At 37.2% G+C, this 19511-nt stretch overlaps 1 protein-coding gene across 1 annotated transcript in view; it reads right to left on the minus strand.

Moving 5' to 3' along the window:
* Nucleotides 1-19511, minus strand: part of Malrd1 (MAM and LDL receptor class A domain containing 1) — a 744773-nt gene that overhangs the window by 298133 nt on the left and 427129 nt on the right. The window contains exons 27-28 of the mRNA XM_060372547.1: nt 11022-11267; nt 9330-9487 (exon numbers count right to left, since the gene is read on the minus strand). Coding sequence (XP_060228530.1) covers nt 9330-9487; nt 11022-11267 — 404 coding nt within the window. The remainder of the gene's footprint in view (nt 1-9329; nt 9488-11021; nt 11268-19511) is intronic.

Below are 19511 nucleotides of genomic sequence, written 5' to 3' on the forward strand. Positions count from 1 at the left end.
GAAGAAAGAATTAGAAGAAGATATCAGAAGATGGAAAGATCTCCCATGTTCATGGCTTGGCAAGATTAACATAGTAAAAATGGCCAATCTTACCAAAAGCAGTCTACAGATACAATGCAATTCCCATCAAATTACTAACACAATTCTTCACAGAACTAGAAAGAAAAAAAATCTTAATTTCATATGGAATAACAACAAACCCAGAATTGCTAAAACAATCCTCTACAATAAAATATCTTCTGGAGGTATCTCCATCCCTGATCTTAAGCTGTACTATAGAGCAATAGTAATAAAAACTGCATGGTACTGGTATAGACACAGAATGGTGGATCAATGGAACCGAACAGAACACCCAGAAATAAACCCACACACTTATGGACACCTGATCTTTGACAAAGACACCAAAACCATATAATGGAAAAAAGATAATGTCTTCAACAAATGGTGCTGGTCTAACTGGATGTCTACATGTAAAAAAATGCAAATAGATCCATACTTATCACCCTGCACAAAACTAAAGTCCAAGGGGATCAAAGACCTCAACATAAAACCAGACACACTAAATATGTTAGAAGAAAAAGTGGGGAAGAGCCTGGAACTCATTGGTACAGGAGAAAACTTCCTGAACAGAACTCCAACAGCACAGGCTCTAAGAGCAACAATCAATAAATGGGACCTCATGAAATTGAAAAGCTTCTGTGAAGCAAAGGACACTGTTATCAAAACAAAATGACTGCCTACAACTTAGGAAAGAATCTTCATCAACCCTTTATCTGACAGAGGGCTAATATCCAGTATATATAAAGAACTAAAGAAGCTGAAAACCAGCAAACCAAGTAATCCAATTAAAAAATGGGGAACAGAGCTATAAACAGAGAATTCTCTGTAGAGGAATATAGGATGGCAGAGAAACACTTTAAAAAACGCTCAACTTCATTAGCCATTAGGGAAATTTAAATCAAAACAACCTTGAGATTTCACCTTATACCCATCAGAATGGCTAAGATGAAAAACTCAAGTGACAACACATGCTGGAGAGGTTATGAAAAAAGGGAAACCCTCCTCCACTGCTGGTGGGAATGTAAACTTGTACAACCACTCTGGAAATCAATCTGGCACTTTTTTTAGACAATTAGGAATAGCGCTTCCTCAAGATCCAGCAATACCACTCATAGGCATATATCCAAAAGAGGCTCAAGTACACAATAAGGACATTTACTCAACTATGTTTGTAGCAGCTTTATTTGTACCTGCCAGAAGCCAGAAACAGCCCAGATGCCCCTCAACTGAAGAATGGATGCAAAAATTGTGGTACATCTACACAATGGAATATTACTCAGCAATAAAAAATAAGGAAATCATGAAATTTGCAGGTAAATGATAGGACCTGGACAGGATCATCCTGAGTGAGCTGTCCCAGATGCAGAAAGACACATATGGTATATACACACTCATATAGACATATAACATAGGATAAATCTACTAAAATCTGTACATCTAAAGAAACTCATCAAGAGAGAGGACCCTGACTAAAATGCTCAATCCCCATCCCGAAAGGCAAAAAAGGATGGACATCAGAAGAAGAAGAAAACAGGAAACAAGCTAGGAACCTGCCACAGAGGGCCTCTGAAAGGCTCTGCCCTGCAGACTATCAAAGCAGCTGCTGAGACTTACGGCTAACTGCTGGGCAGAGTGCATGGAATCTTATGTAAGAAGTGAGAAATAGTAAGATCTGGAGAGGACAGGAACTCCACAAGGAGAGCAACAGAACCAGAAAATTTGAACACAGGGGTATTGTTTATCTTCTTTAAGTGCATATATTTTAGAATTTTTATCCTATGTTATAGAAACATATAAGCGAGTATATACAATGTGTGTATACCTCACTCAGGATGATATTTTCTAGATCCCACCATTTGCATGCAAATTTCATGATTTCCTTGTTTTTAATTGCTGAGTAGTATTCCATTGTGTAAAAGCACCACAATTTCTATATCCATTCCTCTGTTGATGGACATCTGGGTTGTTTCCAGCTTCTGACTATTACAAATAAAGCTGCTATAAACATGGTTTAGCAAATGTCCTTATTGTGTACTTGAGCATCTTTTGGATATATTCCTAGGAGTGGTATTGCTGGATCTCGAGGAAGCGTTATTCCTAATTGTCTGAGAAAGCGCCAGATTGATTTCCAGAGTGGTTGTACAAGTTTACATTCCCACCAGCAGTGGAGGAGGGTTTCCCAATTCTCCACACTCTCTCCAGCATGTGTTGTCACTTGAGTCTTTGATCTTAGCCATTCTGATGGGCATAAGGTGACATCTCAGGGTTGTTTTGATTTGCATCTCTCTGATGGCTAAGGACACTGCACATCTCTTTAGGTGTTTCTCTGCCATCCTATATTCCTCTACAGAGAATTCTCTGTTTTGCTCTGTACCCCATTTTTTAATTGGATTGCTTGGTTTATTGCTTTTTAATTTCTTTAGTTCTTTATATATTCTGGATATCAGCCCTGTGTAAGATATAGGGTTTGTGAAGATCTTTTCCCAGTCTTTAGGCTTTCGTTTTGTTCTGATAACAATGTCTTTTGCTTTACAGAAGCTTTTCAGTTTCATGAGGTCCCATTTATCAATTGTTGCTCTAAGAGCCTAAATTAGGGAAACAACACCCTTCACAATAGCCACCAATAACATAAAGTACCTTGGGGTGACTTTAACCAAGCAAGTGAAAGACCTGTTTAAAAAAAACTTCAAGTCTCTGAAGAAAGAAATTGAAGAACATATCAGAAGATGTAAAGATCGCCCATGCTCATGGATTGGTAGGATTAACATACTGAAAATGGCCATCCTGCCAAAGCAATGTACAGATTCAGTGCAATTGCCATCAAAATACCGATACAATTCTTTACAGACCTTGAAAGAAAAATTCTCAACTTCATATGGAATAACAAGAAACCCAGATTTTCCAAAATGATCCTGTACAACAACAGATCATCTGGAGGTATCTTTATCCTTGATCTCAAGCTGTACTTCAGAGCAATAGTAATAAAAATGGCATGGTATTGGCATAGAAGCAGAAAAGTAGATCAATGGAACTGAATAGAAGACCCAGAAATAAAGCCAAACCCCAATGAATACTTGATTTTCGACAGAGAAGCCAAAACCATTCAATGGAAAAAAAGACAGCATCTTCAACAAATGGTGCTGGTCGAACTAGTTGACTACATGCAGAAAAATGAAAATAAATCCATATTTATCACCCTGCACAAACTAAAGTCCAAGTGGATCAAAGACCTCAGATACACTAAATCGCTTAGAAGAAAAAGTGGGGAAGACCCTGGAACTCATTGGCACAGGAGACAACTTCCTGAACGGAACACCAACAGTAAGGCATTTTCGTAATTAGTGGTTGATAATGGAGGGCTCAGCCCTTCGTGCATGGACCCATCTCTGGGAAGATAGTCCTGGGTTCTATACAAACCCAGGATGCGCAAGCCATTGAAAGGAAGCCAGTAACAGCACCCTTCCATAGTCTCTGCATCAATTTTTGTTTCCAGGTTCCTACCCTGTTGGAGTTCCTGTCTTGACTTTTTCAATAATGAATAGTAATATAGAAGTGTACGCCAAATGAACCCTTTCTTCCCAAAGTTGCTTTTCCATCATGGTATTTCATCACAGAAATAGAAATTCAGAGGCTATATGAGTTTGCATGAAGAAAAGAGAAGCTGAAATGATATAATGACATTATAATCTCAAATTATAGCAAATTAAACTAGTTAAAATTCTGAAATCTATGAAAAAATCATTACAAAATCAATTCTCCATCTCTAGGTTCTATATATCCTTATGTCTATGTCCTATATACCCTTCTTCTACAGCAGGATAAACAAAGCTGCTTTAGCAATGTAGTAGCTAATGAAATCAAAATGCACGCAGTCTGAAAACCTCTCCAATAGAAACGCGTCTATCAGGCATTCCTTGTGATTCTCCTCGGGTTAGCATGGAACTGAGTGTGTAGGAGATGAGGAAACTAGAGGTTTCCTTTTAAATCATTTGATCGTGTGTACAACCAAAGCTTTCATTGACGAGATGAAGAGTAAAGGAAGACCCAGTATGATGAGCTATTTACAAATCAAAGGACTCTGGCCTTTTGTTTGATCATTTGATGTTTCCACAGCTCAATGAACAAAATTCTTAGAGTCATTCCTCAGTGTCTTTGAGGGACAGGTTCCAGGGACCATGGGATACACAACCCATACATATTTAAGGCTCAAAATTATATACCCTTTGTATATGGACTGGAACACTCTCCACTTGTTTTTGGGTCACCTCTGAAGTTCTGAATGTCCTAGCTTGATGCAAATGATATGTAAATAGTCATTATGCTACATTGTCTAAGGGATGGAAAAAAAGCCTCAAAAGCTATTAAGAGAATTTCTTGGACTTGCAGAGGGGCCAGGTTTAGTTTTTAGTACCCACAGCTATCCGTAACTCTAGTTCCAGGTAATCTAATTTTTTTTTCTGACCTTATACAGATCATACATGTAGACAAGATGCTCTTACACATTAAGTAAAATTAACAAATCAAAAAAAATTAAGGTTTAATATACATTCATGCTCAGTATAGATACAGAGGGTTTTTTTTTTCTTTTTCATGATCTGAAGAGAAACCTGAGTAGAAATGCACTAATTTTTTTAAATATTTCATGGTGATATCTACAGGTGAGGAAACCATAGAGAATAAAGGCTAACTCTATTTTTATTTTTTTAATCTAGAAATCATCGAACAGAATTTCCAAAATATTGAATAGCTCAAATTAGAAATCAGAAAACTGCATGAACTTAAGAAATATACTTCCCACTCCTTCCCTTTCACCTTTGAAATAATAACTTACACTAAAGTGTTTTAAAGGACTTTATTCAACTAAGCAAGACACAGCAACTAAGTAATTTAACCGTGGTCTTTCAGCATTACAGGGTTGCTCTATCAGAAGAGCTCTCCTCAAATACGTTATTTTTCTGCACTTCTGGCTTAAACATATTATGTTGTCTATCATGACTGCATAATGGATAGTCCTGAATGCTTTCAATTAAAAATATTTAAATTCCCTAAAGCATGCAGTAATCTTGATTAAAATATCAACAGTTTGTTATGGAGGGAGCACTTCCAGAGGCGATAATGTTCTTCAGAAAGCAGGTGCATTCTATTCAAATGACTAGTTGAAAAATACACAAGGTTGTTTGTTTCAACTGGGGCTGGCAGAGTACACTGTATACGTGATTTATGAAGAATAAAGGGAATTTAAGAACCCCACCCTCCAAGCCTGAAGAGTCTTCCTGACCGTATGCTAGTTGTTCTCAGTTAATCTCATCAGAGAAAAAGAGGAGTGGAATAATAAGTGAAATTATGAAATAAGAATTAAATGTATTTTTTTTTACCAAATATACTTCAAAAATCTTTATTATTGGGATAGGTACATAGCACTGTTGGTAGTGTGCGTGCCTAAGATTCATGAGACCTTGGCTTCCCTCCTCATGTCTGCATAGCTGAGCATATGGCAGACACCTGCAGTCCCAGCATTTGGAGGCAGGGAACAGAAGTTCAAAATCATCTTTGGCTACATAGTGAGTCGAAAGGACCTGCAATGCAGGTGATCCTATCTCAACCAACCAACCAACCAACCAACCAACCAACCAACCAACCAACCAACAAATATCCTTATTATATTCCTGAGCACTATTTTAATGCTTGGTTTACATTTTTCAATGGTCAAAAAGAAAAAGCATAACAGTGCATTTAAAATTACTGATTTAAAACAAATTTAAAACAAAATGTGAATGGTTTAAAAGGCACATAAAAATAAGAAATGTAGAATCCACCACCTTTAGGATGGATCACTTACTATCCCCATATAAAGGTAATAGTTTATTGACTGTAGATATGCAGAGCACTTCATTTCTAACCAGTCTCCATGGAAAGACAGAAATCAAATTGACTATGTAACACTCTAACATTAATTTCAAATTACCTGAGTTCAAGCCCTTGTACATCCCCTTACTTGTGATTTTATACTTTGTGTTTAATTCACAAGCACCCTACTTAGAAATGAAGGCTGTGGATCAACACATTTCCATCACTTTCCATAAGCTTAATCTTTCTCACAAAGTATTTGTCTTGAGCCAACCAGTGAGGAACAAAAAGTTAATGATGTTTCCACCTGGTTAACTATTTAACACCATATAATTTTATTTTTAAAAGCATTAGTGTTCTTGGAAAATTTTATTTACATTATTTAAAAGGTTTCTTTCTTTGTTTTTACTAACCACACACAAAATGAATAAGCAAAGATAATAGTATAGTTATCAGAAGAAGAAAAAAACAGGAAAGGAGCTAGAAACCTGCCACAGAGGGCCTCTGAAAGGCTCTGTCCTGCAGACTATCAAAGCAGATGCTGTGACTTATGGCCAACTGTTGGGCAGAGTGCATGGAATCTTATGTAAGAAGTGGGAAATAGTAAGATCTGGAGAGGAAAGGAACCCCACAAGGAGAGCAACAGAACCAGAAAATTTGAACACTGCGGTCTTCCCACAAACTCATACTCCAACCAAATACCAGGCATAGAGATAACCTAGAACCCCTGCACAGATGTAGCCCATGACAGTTTAGTGTCCAAGTGGCTTCCATAGTAATGTGAAAGGGGCTGCCTCTAACATAAACTGATTGGCCTGCTCTTTGATCACCTTCCCCTGAGGGGGGAGCAGCCTTACCAGGCCACAGAAGATGACAATGCAGCCACTCCTAATATGATCTGATAGAGTAAGATCAGAAGGAAGGGGAGGAGGACCTCCCCTATCAGTGGACTTGGGGAGGGGCATGTGTGAAGAAGGGAGTGGAAGGGTGGGATCGGGAGGGGAGGACAGAGGGCGTTATGGGGGATATAAAGTGAATAAAGTGTAATTAATAAAAATAAAAATTAAAAAATAAATAAAAATAGTTAGTATAGTTTCTCAGCAAACTAATTTCTCAAATACTTGTTAGTCACTTATTGCCATGATTTATGACACAAAAAAAATTGCAGTTTCAATGGCATCTCTCCATGAAAAGTAGCTGTCAAGTAACTGGTAGCAGGAAATATGTGGGATTTTTAAACATATAATCTAAAAAATGGTATGGGTATTCATTAAATACTCTCTAAGGCAATGGCTTTGTTAGGGTTTCCTGTATTCACTTTATTATTATAGGAGTATTTTTGAATCATGTAATTCTATTTTAAGCATCATTGTTTATTTTATTTTTCAAAACCAACATGGAGCTAAGTTAAATAAACTTCCATTTCACTACTATCCGTGTAGAATTTTTGATTATGGGAAGAGGAAGTTAACATATAAGTTTTTAAATATAGACATATCCAGTTTTAAATTCCTGATCCATGAATAAAATGCTTGGGTGAGAACACAGTTGTTGTGTCATTTCTGTGGAATTCGTTTCTTTAGCCCACAGTATGGCAGATCTCACACTATGTATTTAAAATATTGTTCTAAGAATTGCAAGAAACAGTGCAGGTATTAATGCTTGGTGAATGGCTCATGCTAGTGTGTTACCTAAAATAAGTAAACATTATATAAATTGTGTTGCCATTAAATTATTATGCAATAGTTAGATGCCTTTATGTCTGGCTGAACTCTATATTTCAGGTTTATATCATTAGTTCTTCAAATCGGAGTTGGCTCTTAAATACAAAATAAGTTTCAGTTAAGTAAATGACAAAAGCAAATCCCACAGAGGACAAAATCCCTCATACATTAGACACCAAATAATGAAGCGCCACATTCAAAGAGAACTAGGAAAATACTCCTGTTGAGAAGATGACATAAATTCCATTTTGTCTTCATTTTTAGGACCACTTCTGACTATAAAAGAAAAGTCATCAGTCCGAGGAATTAGGCCATAGGTCACCAGTTCCAGGAACAAGACCATAAAATCTGCTTCCCAAGGAACAGCCTAGGAACAACCACAAGAACGGGAAAACATCTTGTCTCGGGATAGGGCATCTATGCTGGGTGGTCTTATATCATTCTGTAGTTAAATGTTCATGGCACAGACCACCTGGATGCAAGCCAATTGTAACTTTTCTAATACCTACCAATGTGGTTTTAGATTACCTAACCCTTGCTAGAATCCCTTAGTTTCCTATAAAAAAGCCTGCGTGCCTTTGTCTGGGGTCACTATTTTATAAAATGGTTTGACCCCTGCATGCAGGTTTCTCAAAATAAAGCACTTTTGCCAATTGTACATATGAGCAGCCGTCTCGGTGTGGTGATTTCAGGCTTAAAACTGTGAGAATTATAAGTTTTATATAAGATTCTCTTATTTCTATTCTATTCAAGTATAAGAATAACACTGTGGTTATTTGTTGCATGGGTTTCCTAGACTTCTTTTTACACCTCATTATAGCATGATCCAAAGTTAGCAAGTCAGTTCAGGTTTCCAGTGAAACACGAACCACACAGCCATACATGATTCAGGTAGATGAGGTCTTTGACATTCGGGTCGAGTCTTTTCCATCAGCGCAGGGGTACTTGAGCAAAACTCACATGTGAAGAAACAGCAGTGGCTGCTTTAAAAAAAGACTTTTTGGAATGGTAGCTATATTCTTAAAACATTCTTAACATACATACCCACACACATGCACACACACAAATACACACAAATATACACACATACACATAAACACACACTTTCTTTTAACTGCTGCTTTAACTTGTTAAAAAGTCATGGTATTTGAATTAGGTCTCATTAATATTAATATTTACTTTGTTGTTTTGTCCCCAAACTCTGTCACTCTGTTATGCTAAATTAAAACTCTGATGGAAACATCCAATTAGTAACCAGGAAGGAAATGCATTCATATGTCACACTTAATCGTTGGCTCAATGTAATCATACCTTGATCGTATTTATGAACAGCTCAGTCCTTTGTAATATATTTTTGGAACCGGAATGTCTATTATTAGTACTTATTAATTACTTGAATAATAGAAAATGAATACTCTCCATTCAAATGTACAAAGAGCCCTCCTCTTGTTGAAAAAGATGGGAAAGGAAACAGTGAAATGAGAGCACTTAGATAAACGCTTATAAAAGGAGGCTCTGTAATTTCAGCGTGCTATTGCACTTCATGTTCCCATGTCCCAGCTAATGAAACTTCATCAAGTTCGTGGCCCACAGAAGCTGCTCCTTGGGAGGAATGAGGTTTCTTCTAGCCAGGTCAGAACGCTGTTCTCCCTGCCAGAGCCTCAGGATGCTCTTCAGTATCCTTAGCCAAGATCCTACCTTAATGAGTATCTGAATGGACCCTGTGGCTTTTGCAGATATGAAATACCAGAAGCTCATGGCGCAGGCAGTGCTGGATTCTTGCCACACAGCACTCTTAAAGTGGGCTTTGTCACCACGAAGGCCCACTGGGGTGGCCTCCAGATACATGAAGTGACCTAGGAATAAGAAGAGGATTTAAATAGAATGAGAAGAACAATGAGGGGCTATATTCTACCTTTTTCATTGTAGTTGAGGTTTTTTTATTATTATTATTACATTTAAAGTGATCTAGCTGCAAATGGCATTTTCATCTGAAATGGTGAATAAATCTAATAGCTTTGTCTCTAGCTCACTGGCAGAACAATTCCCAACTGTGTGTGCTTTTAGCAAAGTGCTTCACAGTACACAGACTAAATGATCTGACAGGATATTTATGCCATCACAGCAACAAGATAGTCATAGGAATCATTTAATGGACTCCACAAACTACCTAGCTTTTATAAGGGGGTACAGAGATTTCCATGAAATAAAAATGAGAAACTATCCAGTCACCAGTTAAATATGTAAATAAAATACTAGTAGTTTTAATATGTAACATGAGGGGGAAGCAATTGAGTTTTATTCCCATTATGAAAATATGTAAAGTATATTATGTATGTCAGATGAGAGTTTAGTTCTTTAATCCTATGGCCTAATTTATCAAATCTGTTTTACATGCCAGAGAAATCTCACTATTAGATACCATTCTGTTATTTTATGCTGCTCAGGACTTGAGTAATATTGTTAACCTATTAAAGTCCTTTGCTTCTTGAGTGTTTTATCTGACACTAGACTACTATAAAAAATTGTCCATGGTAACACTCTTACAAATGTAGTCTTATAGTTCTATCTTCACATCATCTCAATAATTTTAAATCTCTTTACCTATAGTCTTCATTGCATTCTGCCTCAAAACTTCTGTTATGTACACTACTGTTTCCATTTGAAAAAATGAGCTTTTGAAAAATCAAGTGATTTGCAAATGATTAAAGGAGTGTCCAAGTTCAGGGTAATCGACTACTGATGAGTATGTTTCACTTAGGAAAGTTGTCAGTTGTAAGAAAGTATGATCATTTAACTACAAGTACTGAAACTGTGATTAACTATAGATTTTAACTGTCCTTATTAAGGGTTGATTTGCCTCTGCTACCTCCCAGCTGTTGATCCAATTACTTATCCTTATCATGACCATTGTTTGAAAATAAGTGTTCTGTTGAAAATAACTAAAGTTGATGCTATTAAAGTGGAGCCTAGTCAATATAACTGGGATCTAATAAAAAAAATAAACTATGGAAAATATTATGCCATATGAAAGAGCTGATGTGAAGATATAGAGCAAATCATCTGTAAGTGAGGAACTTGTGAGAACACCAGAACGAAGGTGGAGACATGGAACATGGCCTCCTTCCCCACAACCCTCAGAAGAAACCAGTGTTGCCACGTGCTTCATCTGGGATTTCTGACTTCCAAAACCCAGGCAGTATTAACGTTGCCAGCTTCAGCTCCCTGTTCTGGTGCATTGGTACAGTTGTCCTAGGATACGAACACACATGCTAACATACTTGGTTGAACAGCAATCTCACTGCTATGGTCTTTTCAGCTGCTGCTGACAATGAAGTGGACTGTATGAACACTGTCCATATGGACTGCAATAACACCCTAATAACTCACCATGTTCGTTTCCGAGTGTGTGGTCCTTGGGGGGTCGTTGGCTTTGATGAGATGCAATTCCCGAAACCCAATCAGAGTTTTCAGCTAGGGAGTTCTTCCAGCCACACCAGCCTTCCTCAAAAGTGCAGGAGCCACCACACTCCTTTTCATCCGTGTTATCCCCACAGTCATCCACAAAATTACAGCTCTGCTCTGCACTGTAGCACTGGCCATTCTGACATTCCTCATAGCCATGTGGGCAAAAGCCTGAAATAAAACAAAAAATGATTGTTCCAGATTTTTAAGAGTAGTCTGAATTATTTATAATGTACAAAAGACTACAGTTTTCTTAAGAATTTGATGTATCTGACCCCATTTCATTTTTCTACTTTGCTCCAGAAGTCAGTTTTATTACCAAATTAAAAAATGTATATGAAATTTCATAAGAAAAATCCGCTTTGTACATTGGCCTTAAATTTGATCTCTGACATTAAAATATAAAATCAAAACTACCATCTCCTCCAAGTTTTGTTATGTTCTGTTGTACTTGGTAGTGTTGATCTTTATTTGCTTATTGGTTTGATTTTTGAGGCAGAGTCTTACTCTGTAGTCTAACACAGAAATCACTGTGTTGCCCAGGCTGATCTGAGAAATTCAAAGCACTCCTCAGGCCCCAGAATCCTGAGTGCTAGGATTACCAGCAGGAAGCGCGATGCTTGTCTCTTCAACAGAACTTCTCTCCATGGATTAATTTCTGATTTTTTTTTCTTGTTTGCAGTAACGAATTAAATAATTTTTGTTTGGTTTATTTTAGTAGATTGGCGATAAAACAAATGAATTTTAATATTTAAATTATTGAACTCAACTATGAACCACAATGCCAAACCACTTCCAGGGTACAAAAAAAAATGAAAATTATTGATATTAACTTTCTCACTTATAGGTGAGAAAATTAAAAGTTACAGATGCAAAAGGATTCAATTTTTCAAAAAGAGAGTCGCTAATTAAATAAACCTGTCAAGTGTTCCACATTATGGGTGGGTTTTGATTATTTGTTTGTTTGAGTTTGAGTGTGTTTGTGAAAGTATGTGTTTTTATATGCATGCAAAACACTTTCACACATACAAATACAAACATACACACCAAGAAATATACATACTCACACATAAACACACACAAAAAACCACAAACACATATCTACACACACACAAACACATTCATACACACATACACATAACATAAACACATACAAAACCATACAGTCACACACACAAACACATAATCACAGACTCACACACATATAAGCACACATACAAACACACAATCACACATATACTCACACACATATACAAACACATACTCATAATACTAAACACCCAAACACACAGTCACAAACATACACACTCACACAAATATAGTATGTTTTGGATACACTGTATTAAAAACAATGAAGGTCTACGATTGTAGAACAACACTACTGAAACTTCTAGCCTCCAGGTTGGGAGAAGCATTATTTCTGAAGGGCTAATGAGAGGACGAGAAATTAGTATGCTATTTTATTTTACAAAGGTTGTCACCTTACATTTAATTTGCCAATTCCAATTTATTTAAAGAAGAAATATAAAACCACTTCTGAAGATGATCTTCTCCAAAGTAACTGAGTCAAACTACAACTGACTCCTTCCAAGTTAAAGAAGAAAATACAGATACAGTCCTGAATAGAAAAATGCTAAAATTTTAATACATTACAGAAAATCTGTAGAGCTAATATTTGGGGATGGTGATGCACCCATCCCAAACAAAATTATTTTGTTTTTAAAACAAAATAATTACATAAATGAAAAGTACAGTCATGTAATTATACAAAACTTTAACTGAACACAATTTCAACATTAATAAAGGAAGTGTCACTGCTATAATATAATCCATTCCATTCATAAAATGATACACAGAAATCTTGTTGAGGAGTTCAAGACAACCAAAACACCATGTAAACTCTATCAACCAAATTTTATTTAAGCTAAAGCTGACCAGGGCTCTGAGGATTCAGAAGAGGGAGAAAACAGGGAACAGGACAGAAGGCCTCTGAAAGGCTCTACCTTGCAGGGTATCAAAGCAGATGCTGAGACTTATGGCCAAACTTTGGGCAGAGTGCAGGGAATATTATGAAAGAAGGGGAGATAGTAAAACCTGGAGAGGACAGGAGCTCCACAAGGAGAGCAACAGAACCAAAAAATCTGGGCACAGGAGTTTTTTCTGACTGATATTCCAACCGAGGACCATTCATGGAGATAACCTAGAACCCCTGCACAGATGGCAGCTCAGGTTCTAAGTGGGTTCCATAGTAATGGGAAGGACTGTCTTAGACATGAACTAATTGGCCTGCTCACCTCCCTCTGAGCGGGGAGCAGCCTTGCCAGGCCACAGAGATGAGACCTGATAGAGTAGGATCAAATGGAAGGGGAGGAGGACCTCCCCTATCAGTGGACTGGGAAGGGGCATGGGTCAAGAAGAATGAAGAGGATGGGATTGGGAGTGGATGAGAGAGGGAGCTACAGTTGAAATACAAAGTGAATAAACTGTAATTAATAAAAGATAAATTAAAAAATTAAAAATAAAAAAGAAAGACTTTGGATAAATTCAGTTTGTGCATGGATAGCACATGGATAGAATTTATAAGGAAGAAAGATAACTTCTAAGACAACAATAAACTATCAGTGATAAACAGGATTCTTTCAAATGTTCACAGAAAGTCAAACAACTTTAGGCTTCTACTGTCCAGAGTAAAATGTTCTTGACAAATACAAGATATTCAGTGGAAACTTTAGAAAGGACATGACTTAGAAGGCATAGTAACTCTAGAATGTATTCTTCATGTTATAGATAAGCAAAGTATAATCCTAAATCCATCTCACAGTATCTGTAAATAGTTTTATTGAGATGTACCCACTTGATTACATATTAAAATATAGCTATTTTTATTTAATTCTGGCAGAGTTGAATGGATGCAACCAGGACTATAGAGCCTTTAAAATTAAAAAAAAAAAAGCTAATCTTTGCTAATCTACACAGAATAAAATTTCCTGAATTCTGTTCTATATTTATGTCTCACAACAAACCTTTGTAATAGTCATTATATAGACAAATCATAACAGTAAGCAAGTTAACTGCTATCTAGGACAAAGTTCACCAGTTTTTATTATATATTCCGAACTTCAGCATTCAAAAGTTAAGTATTCACAGTCCACAGATAACTAGGAAAGTGAGATCTAAATATAGCTAGGAGAAAAAAAAAATCAGTCAGAAGCAGCAAATACAAAAATATCAAGGAGCTTAAAAGGCAGTACCACTGGTAAATGTTCAAAAGGTAAAACAGAAGATAGCTTTGGGGACGGGGCTGGTACCAGGCTGCAAAGTGATTAAGAAAAAAAAAAAAAAGACTTCAGACACAGGAGATATTTTCAGAAAAATAAAAAACCCTTTTTTATTTTGTTTTGTTTTGCTTTTGCTTTTTGAGACAGGGTTTCCTTGTGTAGTCCTGGTTGTCCTGGAACTAGCTCTGTATATCAAGCTGGCCTCAAGCTCACAGAGCTCTACCTGCCTCTGCTTCCTGAATGCTGGAAAAAAAACACCTGCTTTTATGGTGACTATAAGTAAACATACAATATTTTTAAAAATAACTGAAATTAAAGTGTTCTCACTATATATATATATATATATATATATATATATATACATACATGTGAAGTAATGCATGTACGTACTCACTGGTTTAAATCTGCCATTCAACAGTACTTAAGTCTCACAGTAGAGTCATCAGTACAGCAATAATAATGATGACATGTAGGGAGCATGTGTCAATGAAGGTAACACACTAAGCACATTCGCATTTAAACTGTGCCATATTTGTAACAATCCTTTAAGGTATGCATCAACATTGCCCCATTTCATGACACCTATTAAAGAAGAGTGCATTTTCTGGAAAAAAAAAACAGCACTTAAGATAGAGAGTTTTAAACAAGCATACATACAACTTTTTACAACAACAAAGTTGAAAAATAACTTTACGATGGTCAGGATATGAGAGATATGATGGAGTTATTGGTGAAGTCAAAGCAGCTTTTTTTTTTAATTTTTCATCAATTACACTTTATTCATTCTGCATCCCCCCATAAGCCCCTCCCTCCTCCCCTCCCAATCCCACTCTCCCTCCTCCCTCTGCTTGCATGCCACTCCCCAAGTCCACTAATAGGGGAGGTTCTCCTCTCCTTTCTGATCTTAGTCTGTCAGTTCACATCAAAAGTGGCTGCATTGTCCTCTACTATGGCCTGGTAAGGCTGCTCCCCCCCAGAGGGAGGTGATCAAAGAGCAGGCCAATCAGATTATGTCAGAGGCAGTCCCTCTTCACATTACTATGTAACCCAATTGGACTCTGAACTGCCCTGGGCTACATCTGGGCAGGGGTTCTGGGTTATCTCCATGAATAGTCCTTGGTTGGAGTATGAGTCTCTGGGAAGTTCCCTGTGTTCAAATTTTCCTGTTCTGTTGCTCTCTCTGTGGAGACCCTGTCCTCTCCAGCTCTTAGTATTTCCCAGTTCTTACCTAAAATTCCATTCACTCTGCCCAACAGTTGCCCATCAGGCTCAGCATCTGCTTTGATAGTCTGAAGGGCAGAGGCTTTCAGAGGCCCTCTGTGGTAGGTTCCTAGGTTGTTTCCTGTTTTCTTCTTCTTCTGATGTCCATCCTCTTTGCCTTTCCGGATAGGGATTGGACATTTTAGTTAGGGTCAAAGCAGCTTTTTATAAAAAGGATCACTGCGTTCATTTTCAATAACGTGAAAACTACAAAAGCTCCCAATACTAAGGTTAGCAAAGGACCACATATTATTCATTTAAAAAATAAATGGGATTTATTTTTTATACACAGGCTTTAAATACACAGTTACCCTAATGCTGAAAATAACACATACTACAGTCACAGCATATAGCAAAATCAAGCTGGCATATAGCTGGAACCTGATTTCCCTCTGGTTAACACTCATACTGTTGGAAAGTACCTTGTGAGTTATTGGAGGAGAAAAGTAATGCTCAAAGCCTAACTATGAAGTCCATGAGCTACAATTATGACTGTCATTGTAAAATGCGGCCAATGTTGCAATCATGGCATGCACACCCTAGACTAACCACTTATTATAGGAACTTTGTGGAGGAACTAATCAATTTCTGATCCGATATAAGTCCTGCTCCACAGGATGAAACCCAAACATGGCATTGTTACGGGGCTGAGAACCTGTGAGTACACAGGTCATAAGCCCTAGGGAGAAACCTGCTGTTAGTATTCTGCTAAATGACATAGTATTATATTAAATTCGCTCCTTACAACTTATAGCCATGTATCAATGCATTTAGCAACCCTTATTGTAGAAGCTTTTGTTTCTGGTTGCTGGTGATTAGCAGAAACTATAGATGTTCAGCTCTACCTATCACCCTGCTAAGGTTCTGAGATCACTGTAGAAGAGGGGGTGGGAAGAGTTTAAGAGCCAGAGGCAGTAGATGACCACGAGGAAACATCATATTCAGGACGCAATAGGGCAGCTGCACATAGAAATCTAGGACTTTTGTACAAATCTGTGTATGCCAATGCCAGATCCCATCCCACAGAGACAGAAGTTGGATGTACAACCCCACTCCTCGTTGTGGAGATGTTGAAAACTGTAAATGCTGAGAGACACAGAGAGTATTTTCTAAGAATGTAGGCCCTGTTATGTCAATCCCTTTCAGTGGGACCACAGGCATCTAAGAATATTTGTATAGCACAAATTGGTCTTGAAGAATCAAAATACACAGGACACAAAGCAGAGTGAGTAGGAAAGGAGAGATATACCTAGAAATGGTTGTGGGTGGAATGGTGAATAAAACCAAGTCATGAGTAAAATCACAAAGAACTAATAAAGTTAATTAAAAAAAACAAAAGATGAAATATTTAAAAATAGCAATTAGAAATATAAAATTTTAGGTTAACTTAATAAAATATTGAATCATTTAAGTAAACAGAGAACACTTCCAAATAAATACAGACTACAAATGAAGTTTATTAATAAAATAAGTCAGAATTATTAAAATTTGTGTAAATGAATCTCTAGTTTAACACCCCAATCAAACTTTCAGTTGGTGTTTTGAGGAGTTAGCAAAGTAATTCTAAAATGTGTATAGAAATGCAGAGTCATTGGCAGACTTTGGTATCTGACTTCAGAACATCTCTAAACTGTGTGAACTAAGAAAATATGTGAGTTTTATTTCTGTGCTTGAACTTTGTGAATTTGAAAGTACTTTGATATTTTTAAAACATTTCAAAAATGTTTACTTTTGAAAAATATAAAAACTTAAAAGTTATAAACCTCTTCAGAAGTCTGAATTTCATTCACAGGTTTTTAAAACAGTTCACATATACAATGTACCCTTCCATTTCCTCTTTTTTTATTGCCTTCAAGCCAAGGACCATTGTACATACTCCCGTCGTTGAACAACCTAGGCTTACCAGTTGTTGCAGCAAAGGTAAATACTATGGGGCTATGGAGTATTTAACAAAAAGGTGTTTGAAAGGGACTTTGGGTAGGTCACCTAAAAGAGGGTGTGGACATGGAGTTTTGCTTATATTAGTGGTTATGGAGAAAGAGGAACAAGTCTCTAACTAGGTATTTAAAAAAATATGCAACAAAAGCAGAACTAGAATAAAGTTATAATGAATTATTTATTTTTTTCTTCTCTTCTCAGGTCAAGATAGGGAGGAGTTTCACCAGTCTTTAGGCTGATAAAATGTTCTTATTCGGTTTATCTTTAGATTATACCTGTAAGACAAGATAGTGTGTGTGTGTGTTTATTAATTTTAACACATGAATCTTGAAGAGGTATTGGTTGATACTGATATCCTGAGACACTGTTCGAACTGATCCAGAGGAAATGAAAGATGTTCTCTGCATGTCAAGTCAGTTTAACAGCAAGAAGTGGGCTCACTGGTTGTTGGAGACCTGGCCCTGGACATAAGGATCACTCTTCCCTTTTCACTTTGCTACTGTATTTATTTGCTGAGAGACCTGGACTGAGCAGCATACTCTTCACGTAGTATGAGGACAGAAACAAAAACATTCAGGAGGTCTGATTGTTTTCTTAAAGCAAACAAACTATTACAGACCGAAAGACACAGAAAGCATATTAAAGGTCTTTATATTTGTTATTTTTAAAATACTTTTTATTTACTCTCCTAAAGAATTTGTGTAAAATATTTTTTTAAAAAAAATATTGATGCTAAGACCATATTACTGAAGATGCAGCACATTTTGGTTGCAGGACAAAGAAAAGTCAAGCTGGCATGGGGTGGGAGCTTCCTCCCTGCTGGCTAGCATTCACAGTGCCAGAAGGTGTTAGGCTGGCTGCTGAGGGAGCAAAGTCATTATCAGCCTAACCCAGCTGTGAACTCAATGAACTACAAGCCCAACCTGTCAGGCAAGATATGCCCAGGGCTGCAGTGAGGCAGGGCTACCACAGAAGGCAAACATCTTGTGACTTGTGACGGGATTTCAGGTTTGCTTCACAGGGGGAATTCATGTCTAGTACCGACTACCTGGTCCAAAGTCCATGATGCAGAGGAAGGGTACCAGTCATAGACTTTACCAGAGAACCTACTATTGCTTTTCTGCTATATGAACATGATTTCCAATTACCTTCTAAATATTTATGCCCATAGATTTCTGGTACTTCCGACTTTGGTCAGAGAAACTTTTGTCTGCAATGGTCAGTACTTAACACTGAGGCTCATAACTGGCCAAAGCAATGAGAATGAGTGCCTGCTTAAGCCCCTTCCCTCTCCAAACAAGTTATATATATCTCCCCCAAAAGCTCAGAGATCATTGCACAACAGGGAGCAGAGAGAAGATAGAAACTGGAGGATGGAAAGCGGCGCTGTGAAAAGCTCTTGTAAACTACTGTTTCAAAAATGTCTTTGCTTCAGTAGCTACTTACACAAGAGCTGTAAAAGACCATCAACATGTTATCAGGGAGAAATGAGAAGCCCATTAGCCCCTTGGTGAGGACACACATTAGTTTATGGTTGCTGGGGGAAGGTAAGTATGTACCTCATTGGTGTAGCCACTGGTAAATTGCTCTTGGCCAGGTTAATAAACCATCAATTTGGTGCTCATACTGCCAACCATGATCAAATGAATGAGCAACAAACAGATATGAGACTAAGAGAGAGGGAGTGGATGAGAAAAAGGAGTTCAATGGGAAGAGGAGAAGGACAACAAAGGAAAATGGATGTTATATTATGAAAGTGTGAAGATGTGACTAGCGTGGAAGATCATACACAAAAAGAAAGCCCGTAGAGATGACCACAGTCCCAAGAGATTGATTTTTTAAAAGGAAGAGAAATTGTAATTTGCTTTCAACAAAGAGAAACAAGGGTGAAAATCTGGGCAAGACAAACTGTTATAGGCTTCAAATGAGAAAGACCCAA

The sequence above is a fragment of the Meriones unguiculatus genome, chromosome 19 (assembly GCF_030254825.1).
Source record: "Meriones unguiculatus strain TT.TT164.6M chromosome 19, Bangor_MerUng_6.1, whole genome shotgun sequence".
In the NCBI taxonomy this organism is placed as follows: domain Eukaryota; kingdom Metazoa; phylum Chordata; class Mammalia; order Rodentia; family Muridae; genus Meriones; species Meriones unguiculatus.